We start from the raw sequence: 13,400 nt of genomic DNA on the forward strand, positions 1-13,400 counted from the left end.
GCGATTTATGGTCTTATAATGGAAATTAATTACTCAGAAGTCTTTTATATAATGTAAACTCAAAGAATAACCGGAATTGTTTCCTACTCTTCAAACAACCATGCAAAATATCGGTTTTTTGCTTATGAAAGCACGCCAAGTGCAAAATCAAATAATCTTAAATAAGTAATGAAGTTATCTGCACTTCATCGCATAAAGCCATTCAGAGCTTAGTCACGCTAACGAATTTAATGGTATAAATATTTTTGGTATTGAATGCCACTATATAGTCGTCTATGTAGCGTCCTGCAAATAATTTGTCTCATTTATCCCCTTACAAGAGAAAATAATAAATTAAAGGAAAATTCATAGCAATTTACAACAAAATGGAGTCGTTCAAGACCTTCAAAAATCGAAAGGGGCCAAGAAGTGTTATACATTTTATGGTTTTATATTTTAACAATTGTTGCATACATGGCTTTCGCTACCTCACCAGAGCAATGCTTATGTTCTTTGAAAAGTAAGTTATAACAAGTAATAAAGACCATTACCATGTCAGCTGTGTGAAACGGTCGCCATAAAAACAAGTACATTTTTTTATTTTATTTATTTTTTTAAGATTAATTTAAGCTTATTTACTCCGAAAAAACTGAACCTCTTGTGTTTAAATTTTAGATTCCTTTGGTTCACCTTGCTGGTTGTCTCAATATATTTCTGTATCGTTGTATGCTTATCATCTATTGATCGATACTATACGAAAAGCACACATATCGGTTTGGAGGTACTGTGAAACACTTAAAACTATAATTAAACCCTGATTGCTTACCATTTATATATTGAATCCATAGCGAAATTATATCTTCTGGAATACCACATTACCGAGTCTAACAGTGTGCCCAATGGATCGCCTCAACATTAGCATTTTCGCTGATTATTGTCGGTAATCCCTATAATCAATAATCCTATTTCTGCTGTCGCTCACAATTTATGAATCTTTTTAAGGAAAAACGGCATTAAGGGAACACAAAAGGATATTTTTTGGGACTTCCTTGAAAACCTGGCCAACTCTACTTATATTAATTTTCAAAACATTCCCGAGAGCGATCAGATCGATCAAGTGATTAAGGACATAGGCCTGAAGCCGGAGAACTACATGGAGTTAATTTACAATCTCACCTATGATAAAACCTACGAGCCAAACATCAATGAGCGCATCCGGTGTGTGGATGGTTCGACTTACATTCATGTGCGGCAGGTTCTCACTGAGTGGGGATTGTGCTATTTGGGAAACTCCATGCTAACCGACCAGTACAGCTCCAGATACTATATATTTGGAGAGACCCCGGAGCCCAACAAATACGAGGAGGAACTTTCCCTAATTCAATGTCAAATTGGTTCGTTTTTTCAAAGGGACACGCAATTCACATTAAGGGGCTTTTCGGGCCCGGCAATAATAGTGAGTTAATTTAATAACTTTAATAGAGAGGAGTTCATTAACTTAAATATTTAACCCTTCAAAGGCTTTCGCCCATTCTGCATTCGAAGTGAGTAAGGTGGACTCCAATTCCAATTACGCTGAAGACGGTGTAATGTACGATTTGAGCACTGAAGAGATTGTGGCTGAGGATAACCTGGAACAGCAAGTATCTCAAATAAATCTCTTACGAAAAATATGGAATGTTTGAATATCCCGCAGTGAAACCACAATTGCAATGAGAAAATGCCGGTTTTCCCACGAATCCAATCTGACCCATTATCCGTTCTATTCGAGAAATATTTGTCAGCAAGAGTGCCGTATTAACTTGGCATATCGAATATGTAAATGCATTCCCCACTTTTACCCAAATCGCAGTAAGTTAAATAATATCATATTATCATAAGAAAACTTATAACTTTGTTTTAGTCGAAAATCCCAAAAAGGTGTGCGATTATAAAACTTTAAGATCGTGCTTTCCTCGCCACGCAAGTGAGTAAAAGTAAATAAAAAACTAAAATTTTAAAAAGGATAACTAAGACTTACTTTACTTTAAATATATACCCTGTATAGAATATTTTCTCAAGCTGTACGAGGAAAATGCTAAAGAAGACAAGCACTCTGGATGTTATTGCGAACAGAACTGCCTAGATGCTGTGGTTACAATCAAATCTATAGATGTAAGTCTCAAAATGATATCTAAAATAAGTTTTAAACTAATTCTTACTACATTTTTCAGCCAATGGCAAATGCCAAACATTTACTGCAAGGTATTGGAAGTCAGCTAACAGTCAAAACTTGGCCACAGACTCGTCTAAAGCGCCAAGTTATATTTTCAATGACCGATCTCTTGGGTAAGGCCATTTACCCACTGTGTTTTATATATTTATTTGTAATTGTAACATCTGTTTTAGTTTCAATCGGTGGAACAGCCGGACTTTTTCTCGGATTTAGTGTTTTGGGCTTTGTTGAAGTTTTATACTTCTTCACAATAAGATTAATCTGGCAAATATTAGGTTACACCCTTTAAAGCAAGGCAAACATTAACTAATATTCTAAATGCTCAATCTTAAAAATATTTCCTCAGTTACTAACGATTTTAAGAAGCTTGATACATTAAAAAGATATACTTGAAAAACCATTACTAATAAAACGTGCTTATGTGCATTAAATATTTTATTTATTCTTATACCAAAAGAGCTAATGAATTTTTTTAATATCAGGTTTATTAACATTTATGTGTTTGCACACAAACAAACATTGTTTTTCGTTCCTTATTGTTTAATTAAATATTAAGTATAATTTTACTAATTATTATGTTATAGTCAGAATCTAGTTTATTTTAGTATGTGTTATTTAATTGCGTTAAACATTTTACTTGACCGATAATATAATTTTGCGCTTCCCTGCAAGCTTTCTTTTGAGCTTTAGTGTCAGAAATACTACTTGTTTAATCTAACAAGATGATATATTCTGAGTAAAGGTTAATTGCAATTTGGTAGCTATTCTGCACGGCGGTTAAGGAGTCGGCTTATTAGTTAAGTAAGATTCTTACAAACTAAATACTTTAAATGCCACCAGTACAAGAAACACAGCAATTCTCGCGATAATAATCGTAGCTACAAAGCTTGGCTTGCGAAGCCCATTGACAATTGGCGAACTTATCAGTGCAAGTCGGAGTAGCTTCACTTGTCTGCACTTCTGTAAAATACATAATTTATTGTCAACTTTTACGATGCCAGCGAAAATAAAAACCCACCTTCACACTTTTCCGCGTTACAGGTACGATATATGGGCTCTCTGGTCGTGTACCGACATTGCGTTGATTCCCGTAAGGCGTTCATCTTTATATCGTATTCCAAACATTTTACACTGCGTCGCTGGGTACCACCCCCACATGGTTTGGTACACTGTGAAAAATTAAAGTTACAATACAGTTTCAAACATATAATATAATAACGATTCAAATTTTATAGAAACTCATATAATAAGTTTAAAGATTATTTCAATTGGAACTATGGTCTTAGAAACTTTAAAACCTTGAAAACGAACAGAAGTTTTGAGTTCAAAGTATTTTTTTAGTTTAGAGAATTTAGTAATTGCACTTATCTCGAAAGTCCCAGAGAAAACATATACCGATTTTCCATTGGTTATCTATCTACTGAAATTTAGATGGTAGAGATTTCCCCTAATACCCCCTATATAGTTACCTCCGACCAATCCGAATAATGCCAACGGGCAGCGCAATACTCCACCTCCTCGTGGGAGCACTTCTCGACAGACTGCGGCTTTAGTTCTGGGGTGCACTCCTTGGGCTCTGTGATCAGCTGGTTTTGGATGCACAGCACCTCGCGGCTGCGCGTCAAGTCGAAGCAGTCGCCGTTGCACGAGGACCAAGGACCTGTGAACCAGTCGCCCACCTCGCAACTGGGCTTCTTGCAGGGTCGACGACTTTCAGGAGTGGTTCTGGGATCACATCGCTGCTCGCCGGCCTTGGAGCGATCACAAAATACTGTACGATACTCAACGCCCGAGCCACAAGTGGCCGAGCAATACTGATTCCACTCGGACATCAACCAGATGGCATTTAACTCGGACCCTTCGGTTTTACTCCTCTTGACCTGAGTGCTATTCGAGGACTCCGAACCACCTTGCAGACGATAGCGGGACAAGTTGCGACGCCGGGTCTTGGGACATTCGCACTGCTTCTGGGTGGGCGGTTGTTCCTCCATGCAGGCGGCCTTATCGACGTGGATGACCAGCCCAGAGGCCAGTTCCTGGACGCAACTAACCTCTCTCCGCCGGAAGCCTCCGCTGGCCAAGCAACGACACTCGCCCCAATCCTCGAATCTCCAATACGCCGGACAGGGTTGCGTGTTGCAGTGCAGTAGGTTCTCATTGAGGACCGGTTTCACGGAATGCGTGCAACGGCGTTGCGAGTAATACCGCAGTGGATTCTTGCGAATGCAACGTATAATGGGTGCCTGTGTGCCGCCTCCACAGGATTTCGTGCAGGCACTGAACCCAATTACTTTCCAATTAAAGATACGCTTTCGTCCAGGCCTCGAGCTACTGGATGAACTGGTGTCCTCAATTCCGGACCTCAACAGGCCATCGCTACTCTCCAAGGACATCTCGTTTTCCTCGGATTCGGATATTATCGGCAGCATGTACTCGTACTTTATGCCAGTATTATTTGGAGTCTTGGTGAAAACCTAAAGTACCAAATATAATTTGAAGAATAAAGAAGTTATATTCCAAAAGTCCTATACCATAAGTTGCAATGAGTCCCTGATGGGCCCAATACTTGTGATCCACTCTGTCACCCCACTACTATCCTGGGTTCCATCGATTCGGTGATAGTCGAATACGGCACCAACCGCTTCATAGGATCCACTTTCCGACACAGAATTTTCGCCATTGAAAATGGATACCTCCTTAGACGTACGCAGGACTGGGATGCAAAACGAAAAAGGTTATCAAAAATATGATGCAATATCAAGAAAAGAGTTACCTAGCAAGTTTATGCTGTTCTTGAGTTCCGTTATCGAAATATTGGAGGCACCCACTGGTAAGGTAGCAACATGTATATAAGCTTGTTCCGGAAGAGGATCCCGAGTAAAGATCCCGGTGACAGGTCGACACAGTAAACCTCCGCAACTGACGGACCCACTGTGTGCATATAATCCGTCAATCTCGCCACTGGCGTGTACCGCCTAAAAATGTAAAAAATTATCTTGATCAGTAGAACTCGCCTTATAAATTAATATTCTAGCAGTCTTAATCCAAACAACCATTTTCACTCACCAGCAATAGCAGTGCTATCAACATTTTCATTTCTTGCAATTTATAATTATTCAATTATTATCAAATCTGGTTTAAAATAGACCCATTAAAATAGACTCACAAACGGAATACCTATTTCTTTATATAAGTTTTAAATAAGTAAAAGTAATAGTCTTTAATTCGAACCACTCTCCGAGAACTATGTTCCGCTTCTACACAAGAACATTTAAAATACTTCTTATATATAGTAAGTTCAGGGTAATACGAGTGGAAATTGTGGGATTTGCAAAAACATAATTTATTGGCCACTTCATGAGAGTACAAGATAAACAAAAAATAAACGAGTACAAAATACATTCAGTCGGTCTTATTAAGGGGCATATGTTCTATAAGCAATTGCTTTTTCGATGGACTTTCTGTACGCACAACTGCGGCAATGTGTTTACTAAAATAATTCAATGAAATTAAGCTCATTGGACCCATTCCAGTTTTTGCTTTCACGAAATTTTTTCTACTTTGATTTGATTTGCTGACCTATTCCGATTCTCAAGAACCAATTCAAAATTTAAAATTACAAAGGGTTCCGAACGTTTTAGAAACGGTATAAAAGATACAAAATGTGAAGCAAGGTCAAAAGCCGTATCAAGTAAGTTATCCAGTTAAATTTAGTTTTAAATAAAGTCAGGTATCCCGAATGATAAGAAGTAAAATTTATTCATATTTTCCACATTAGACACGGTTTGGTAAATTTTGTGGGTAACACTAAAATTTCAATGCCATCCTTAAACAAAACTTTCGACTCAGAAGTAAAAAATTAAAGAAGATTATTTAAATGAAACACATTAATGTCACACGTCCAACAATATAAAAATAAATTTAATTAAATCTTTAAATTTATTGTAATAAATTCTTTACGGAACACTAAAAATTTGATGTGCTTTATGATTCAATGTACAACCAATACTAAGCATTCAATGCGATTCTTGTAATATAAAAAGCTTTAGTATCAAGGAAAGAGCACAAAGCTAGTGCTTTTAATGTCCGATCGTTGCTTTGCTGCTGGTGATGGAACTGTATACCCTAACTTTTAAATTATGGGTTGAAACAAAAACAAGTAATGTATGTGTTTAATATTTTTGATGCTCGACTTCAAGGATTCCAACGCACTGTAATTATAATAATTTATTCAAATTCTACTTGCCTTACAAGCACCATCAACACAAACAGCTCGGTTCCAAAGTTGCGATCGATAGTACTCAGCGGGGTGTTGACAAGGCGTGCCATCAATTACGGACTCGTTAAGTGTGGCAAAAGAATTAATTCCAAGAGGCATGCAGTTGAGCTCACATTCAGCATCATCTAATAAAAATATACATTTCTGTTTTTCACATTCTCATTTCGCAAAAAAAGGATTAGGAAATTATGTTCACATTATAATTTTTACGAAGGTCATATGATATACTTTTAATTTTATTATGGATCGCGGCTATGCATACCCTTTACGTATGGTTCCCACCTATATCGATGACCATGAAACTCTTTATCGTTGTAAGCACTACATTGAGAAGCTCGAAAATCCGGGGATTGGGCGTCGCATGGAACATCATTGCAGAGCTCATAGCGTTTGAAGTATCCAACACATGCATTACTCGTAAGCTGATTATTCGTTAATAGATTTCTGAAAATAATACAAAAATAACTTGCTTACATGGGCTAATTGGAGGTGTATATCAATCGGCAAAGAGTACACAAAAGTACTGAAAAATTACAAAAGTTTCAGGACTAGATGACTGAATCTCTAAATTCGAAGAACCATATCCTCATAAATAAAAATAGTGGACTTTAACTCACCGGTTAATGCATTTTCGAGTTTGATACTTTACTCCTCCGCCGCAACTTCGCGAACAAGCGCTCCAGTTACTCCATTTATCCCATCTTGGATATGGATACACTTTCTTTTTCATCTTTTTTGTAGTTATTTCTTTTGGTGGATTCGGAGACGAGAAAACCTCGTCGACTTTTAAGGTTTGCATGGTAGTTGCAACTTCACCATTTTCGACGGGACCTCTAGTAATCAAACTTGCTGATGTAGTTGTTTCCAGTTCAAGTTTGGATGTCGATGTACTTTGATTCGTGATATTTACTAGTATACTCGTGGGCTTTAATACTTTTTCATCGGATTTGTTAGATATTTTACTAGTGGTCTCGTTTTCTAAATATTCTTCTTTGTTATTTGGCTTTTGCTTAAGCGATAAATCTTTTCTCGTATGCCACAAATTGGCGAGCTCAAAATATGAGTTGTTCGAATGAATTTTTTTCGTCTTGGGTTTTCGATGCTCTCTCAACCATTCTTGATGTTTCTAATCATAAAGAAGAAATGTAATATTTATAATACAAATAATCTAATACTAATAACCTATATGTGTTCACTAAAGTGTGCTGCTTGTGGTGTGCAATCTCGACTAAATTTGCTAATTATTGTTTATTTTTTGGTTATAACTTTTAAACAAATGGTACGATTTGTATAATTTTTGGCATGTAGGTGGGTATTGATAATAAGAACAAAGTTTCGTTTTATGTCTCCTTTTTACAAAATTCTTTAAAATGTGGGCGTAATCGTGGGCGTGACACCCCGCATAAACAAACTTGTGCTGCGCAGGAAGCCCAAGAATCTGCGTGCTTAATAGCCAACATTCTAGCTCTTATAGTTTCCGTGATCTCAGCTTTCATACGTACAGACGGACATGGCTAGATCAACTCGGCTAGTGATCCTGATCAAGAATATTTATACTTTATAGGGTCGAAAACACTTCCTTCTACCTATTTTTTAGTGCGAAGAGATAGGGATATGCAAGCAGCGATTTCTTAGATTGGGCGTGGCAAACATTTTTTGGGTCAATCAATAGGTATTGACGAAACTAATAAATTCAGTTAAAAGTTATATTCTAGCATTAAAACTATGGACGCCAACAATTTTAGGCGATCAGAAACGCTTTCTCCTGGCTTTAAAAAACTTTTCCCAGAATCCTTCACAGTAATGGGTATAAAAATCACTAATAGGGCAATATTGAAGTGTAATTGAGAGAAACTAAGAACAATACTTCAGGCAACATAAACTCCAGCAAAAGATAAAAATAAATATTTCACAAAAACGAACAGAATGATGTTCTCGACATATATAGTAATTACATGAAGAATTATGATGGCATTAAAAAAGAATTAACGACTTAAAAGATTAGCTTGCTAATAAAAAGAGTGCGTCATTTAGTGTAGTTTTTGAGCTCTTAGCTTATCAACACCAACAAAGCGCCACAAAAAATTTATACAATTTTCCCCGGCAGCGATTACTTATTTTATTAATAGGCTGTCCATAATAGATAATTAAGTATTCTTAATAAGTAATTAAATAATAATAAAATTGTAAAAAAAACATTTTCCAAGTACTTAATCTTAAAATGTCTATTGGAAACCTACCTTTATTCGCTCTTTTGTTGTTAATTCCGCTATTACGAAACTGGTTTCGGGTATAGATGCGAGAATCGTAAGAATACTGAAATTATGAAGTATTAGATTTGTGCAATGGTAAGTCGGAAAGCTCCGTTTTTAAAGTGTTAAACAAAATTTCAAAGGAAATTGATTTGCTTATCAAATGAGTGAATCACTTTTCTACTTCCGATTGGACACTGATGAATCAAGACAATTTCAAAGGCAAAAAATGCATTGGCAGTATGTGAAGATATATTTTTTGTTGCTTTCAAAAAAAGTTCTTTGAAGCATCAAGATGTGTTTGATAGCTACACTTTTCATAAAGTATTCTGTGAAAACGAGCCACTGTTCGGCGGCGAGGGTAAACAAATCTTGATTAAATGCAGCTGAGGAAGATGTTCACCCCGCCTTCATTTTGGCTATCAAATTCGTTTCTATCGAATAGAAATCCATTTCGTTCAAGTTTGGAAAAAATTGATCAAAATAGGGTTTTCAGATATTATTTTCTTACCTGAATATTAAAAATAGCTTTGCCATTTTTAAGCCTGAAAGAGAAAATGAAATTAATATATTTCAATTGATTAATTAATTTTGAAAATTTAAATTTATTTTTTAGAGATAACATAAAACATTTAAAGAAAATCTTAAACCGTGAGCATAGACATTCTATATTCTCTAATCCCAAAAAGCTTTAAACCCATGAACTACGTATATTTGGATACTTTTTATATAAATTCAGTATCGTTTTAAGCGATCTTCAATGTTCGCCTGTACGCATATCGATGCTTTGTATTAGCAACTCGCACAGAGGAACTCAAGTTCCATTATTTTCATTGATTACGAATAAACCGACCGTGACTATTCGACTGGAATGGATGTACTTTCGGCAGCATACACTACGAAAATCCGTGAACAAAAATGGGAAGGGCGTATTTCATTAGAAGCCTCCACACCCACTCAACATTTTAGAGCTATGTATGAGCACACATCTATTGCGTATACTACAAATACGCACATAAAATATGTTATATAATTATATAAATCAGTTTGCTACAAGCTAGAGCTTAAGAATACCCTGTATTCTAGGTTTTCGGTTTAAAAAACTCCTTGAAAGCATCATAAAACTCTGGAAGTCAAATAAAAATGAAAAGTTTGTCAGGATCAAAAAGCTAGAGATCATATAATCGAATCCCAAAGCTATTTACCAGTTTTAAGAACTGTTTTCAGGAGATTCAAAGTATAGACTTCATCCCCATAAGGAGTAAAGCCAATGAGGTTGAAAGTGCTTCTTCCGCCAGTGACACACATTCGGAAAGTGAAGATATACCCTAGAACTGTACGAGTACCGGGTATACGAATTCTTAATGTCACAATGTACTTTTCATACTTATCTGTGTCAATAGGCCCATATTGGGCCTATCATGCAGTGAAACTGCATTTGCCCATGTACGCACAGCCCCAAGGCAGTGTTGCAATGGCATTAGCACTTCACCATGCCACTGAACTCAGAAACACTCAATTCAAAGAGTGCGCGGATATTATGAAGAACTTGCATTAAACTGAAGTGTTTAGAAAATCTTCAATCGGCCGCCCATAGAAACCAAATTACGTCTGAACAAAATATTTTGATACATATGTCATATTCTCGCATTCTTGTATTTCGTCATTCTCACTCGCACACATTATGTGAAACTTCCGCAATTAGCAAAAGCAAAACGGGAAATAGTTTTGAAACATCTGTATGCGAGCAGATGGGATTGTTTAAATAGCTCGCCGAAGATGATAACCGAACCACATTATGTGAAAAATGTTAGTGTCCGTCACCAGTGGATACATTTGATTTCGCTTTCGGATTTGGACAACTACTTTTCTGGCTGACTGTGTTATTATCCGCTCAATCCTAAAACTTAATGACTGCAATTACGTTCCTACATTTTAGGCATGCAAAATAATGTAGGGTTATGGGAATTCAAACCTCCATCGACAGAGGGCTTTCTTTCATTATGCATTCAGTACTTGAGTGATTACTGTCATCGAGAAGATAACGGTTCAATATGAGTGAGGTAAATTGGTTTGTCCCAAAACGCATTTCAAGAAAGCCCGAATCGATTACACACATTTCCGAAAAAGCAATTAAGACCGTATTGAACATGTCTTCGGGCCTTTGAAGAGGCCAAAAGTTAACAAAGCGAACAATTGTCGATTGACCGAAAAAGCCTTCAGAAAAACAAAAGGATATGGATTACTTTTAAAACTATCACTTATCGGAATACCTTCTTCAATCAGGTTCCGTTTAGCTCACTAGAAAATTGTAATTTTGTTTTGAAGACTTTTAAAACTATAATTTATCGGAATACCCTTCTGAATCAGGTTCCGTTAAGATCACTAGAAAATTGTAATTATTTTTTAAAGACGGTTTGTGAATACAAGGTGAGTTTTATAATTTAAAATGTAACCATTAAATCATTACAGGATCTCAGCTCAAATTTAATTTACACAATCACAGAGATAACAATGTTTTAAGAGAGCAAAGGTTACTTAATTTAAAGGCTTTCCTTCATTTTCTCGATTAACTATTTGCAAAAACTAAAACACCCCGTTTCACTGCACTCTTAATTCTGGATTAATTGAAGCCGCCGTCTTCATCGCGTGGTACTCAAATCCGAACTGAAATCCAAACTGAATTTTCGGGAAAGCGGCTTTGGGAACAAAAGTGTTGGAGGCAGAGCGCGCGAGCATCAGCGAAGCTCTAGCGATCGAATAGTGCTAACAACAGCACCCGGAGCTCCCCGATTTCCCTGGAGGAGTGGGGCTCCACCACTCGCATGGGCATAGAGTCGATTGTCAGCGCCACCCAAAAGTCTGGAGCCATACGTGCGTACATACAGATAAGTGCATATGCACAGTTCGAGTCGAAATAGAAGCACAGAATTATAAATAGTAATAAAATAATTCATTTTGAACTCATTTTTCCATTAAAATATCATGTCTTGAAATACCCTCAAACATGAAATATAAAATAATATAAAAAAATAAAAAAGCTACTTGTTTTAATATCTAAGTTATCATATTAAGACTAGATCTTTGATGCTTGAACAAAAGATGGATGATGTTTTAAATCGACCGAAAGAAAAGATAATAATAATAAAGAAATAAATTGGAAAACCCATTTCACCTTGGATCCCTGATGCTATTATGCTGACCGCAGCTGTACGTGTGACCACGGGTGAGTTACAATAATGTGGGTGATGTCTCTGCATATGTATGCATTTAACTTTATGTAGCTTTCAGCAGAATATCAATGCCAGAACAAATGTACATTCGAACCTTACGCAAACGCTTAATGCGAAAGTAATCCAAAGAAATTTATGGAGCCGAATTTGGTTGTAATTTAGCACAGCTCGTTTTGGATATAAGCTTCCCACATTGGATGAAAAATATCTAGGGTCCTGAAAATAGCAAAAAGGAAAGAAGTTTGATATAAATATTGAGTAGGTAAATAATAAATTAGTATTGTCTTACCTAAGAAAGTTAATTGCAAGACAAATTTAAATTCTTTAAAGTGATTTCTATAAAATCTATTTTACTTTTAAATAGTTTTGTAAATTATATATGTAGTACTACCTTTTTAATGAAGACCAATGAAAAGAATAGGGTAGTTCATATTTCATAAAGTACAATTTCTAATAAATTCGCAAATAAAGAATACTAAAATATTTGTCTGCTCTCTTATAAATTACAATGTAAATAATTTTGAGAGAGTTTTTCTAAGACAATCGCCATCTTGGCAAACTTATTTAAACTGCGCTTGTGCATCATTAATTTTGTATTTTCAAGATTGGGCGTCCATTAATTAGGTCGATCGTTGCTATGCTGATATGGAGTAATAAATCTTCATTTTGGTTTTATATATAATTAAACATTGACTCAGTTTTATACACTTAGGTCAACTCTTTTTGAAGATATGAGGTAGAAAGTTCAAAATCTCGGACAATAGTGTCTCTGGTAATTTCATGTGCCCTATCAAGTTTGTATAGGAGCGCTGCCCTATTATCAAGCCTTTATTTTACGCCAAGCCTTTTAAACTCCACCGACCACACAAATGCAATTAACCCTAAGCTTCGTTGCGTAATAAATCTTAATTAATCTTAATTTCTTCTTTGTAGAATTAAGTTAACGGAATTCAATTAATAGCACTGTGCAGGCGAAAGTACTCGTATTTCAAGCTTAGGAGTGATTTTTAATTAATGAAGCATTAATTTCTCCCTGCTGAGTAAAGTCAATTCATAACATCACCCAAATAGTGCATTTACAATTATGTACGGTTTTATGTGCAGATATGTGCAAACAAAAAAGACTTTGGCAATCATTCAGTATATGGATAATATAAAATTGATTCCTTGTTTTCTAAAGTTCGCTTTTAACTATCTTTTAAAATGTCACCTTACGTACCTTCACCAGCGACGCTACTGTTTTGCCTTCACAAGTGTCCCATATATTTTCCAAATTGTAGGCGGACATACAAATTGTCATAATGTCAAGGGCGTATTCATGGTAAAATATTGGGGGAACTTGTTGATCCGTGAAGTAACTGTTTGAATAATAAAGTTTATTTAATGATTTTGTGTTGCTATTACGGTAATTTATTTTTGGGGGAAACATTTCTTATATTAAG

The 13,400-nt window shown here is 35.9% G+C and overlaps 2 protein-coding genes across 4 annotated transcripts; one reads left to right on the forward strand and one right to left on the reverse strand.

The window, feature by feature from the left end:
- The first annotated feature begins 365 nt into the window (after positions 1-365).
- LOC119546157 lies at positions 366-2,524 on the forward strand. Its single transcript, XM_037852267.1, has 10 exons — positions 366-499; positions 655-760; positions 828-919; positions 982-1,435; positions 1,500-1,618; positions 1,676-1,830; positions 1,883-1,945; positions 2,027-2,133; positions 2,193-2,307; positions 2,368-2,524. The coding sequence occupies exons 1-10, from the start codon at positions 366-368 to the stop codon at positions 2,481-2,483; spliced, it is 1,461 nt and encodes a 486-aa protein (XP_037708195.1). The 3' UTR covers positions 2,484-2,524.
- A 146-nt stretch (positions 2,525-2,670) lies between these two features.
- Positions 2,671-13,297, reverse strand: LOC119548194 (thrombospondin type-1 domain-containing protein 4). Of its 3 annotated transcripts, XM_037855321.1 has the most exons (12): positions 13,178-13,297; positions 11,901-12,174; positions 9,237-9,270; positions 8,714-8,789; positions 7,091-7,599; positions 6,736-6,917; positions 6,441-6,598; positions 4,968-5,169; positions 4,726-4,907; positions 3,664-4,668; positions 3,213-3,363; positions 2,671-3,154 (listed from the first exon to the last, which is right to left on the reverse strand). In XM_037855321.1, the coding sequence occupies exons 2-12, from the start codon at positions 11,983-11,985 to the stop codon at positions 3,021-3,023; spliced, it is 2,718 nt and encodes a 905-aa protein (XP_037711249.1). In that variant the 5' UTR covers positions 11,986-12,174; positions 13,178-13,297; the 3' UTR covers positions 2,671-3,020. The 3 variants fall into 3 exon arrangements, with proteins under 3 accessions (XP_037711249.1, XP_037711252.1, XP_037711251.1); XM_037855324.1 differs by lacking the exons at positions 6,441-6,598; positions 6,736-6,917; positions 7,091-7,599; ... (2 more) ...; positions 11,901-12,174; positions 13,178-13,297 and adding exons at positions 5,261-5,377; positions 6,155-6,178; XM_037855323.1 differs by lacking the exons at positions 6,441-6,598; positions 6,736-6,917; positions 7,091-7,599; ... (2 more) ...; positions 11,901-12,174; positions 13,178-13,297 and adding an exon at positions 5,261-5,745.
- Positions 13,298-13,400: the final 103 nt, after the last annotated feature.

This window comes from Drosophila subpulchrella, chromosome 2L (assembly GCF_014743375.2).
Source record: "Drosophila subpulchrella strain 33 F10 #4 breed RU33 chromosome 2L, RU_Dsub_v1.1 Primary Assembly, whole genome shotgun sequence".
NCBI classification, from domain to species: domain Eukaryota; kingdom Metazoa; phylum Arthropoda; class Insecta; order Diptera; family Drosophilidae; genus Drosophila; species Drosophila subpulchrella.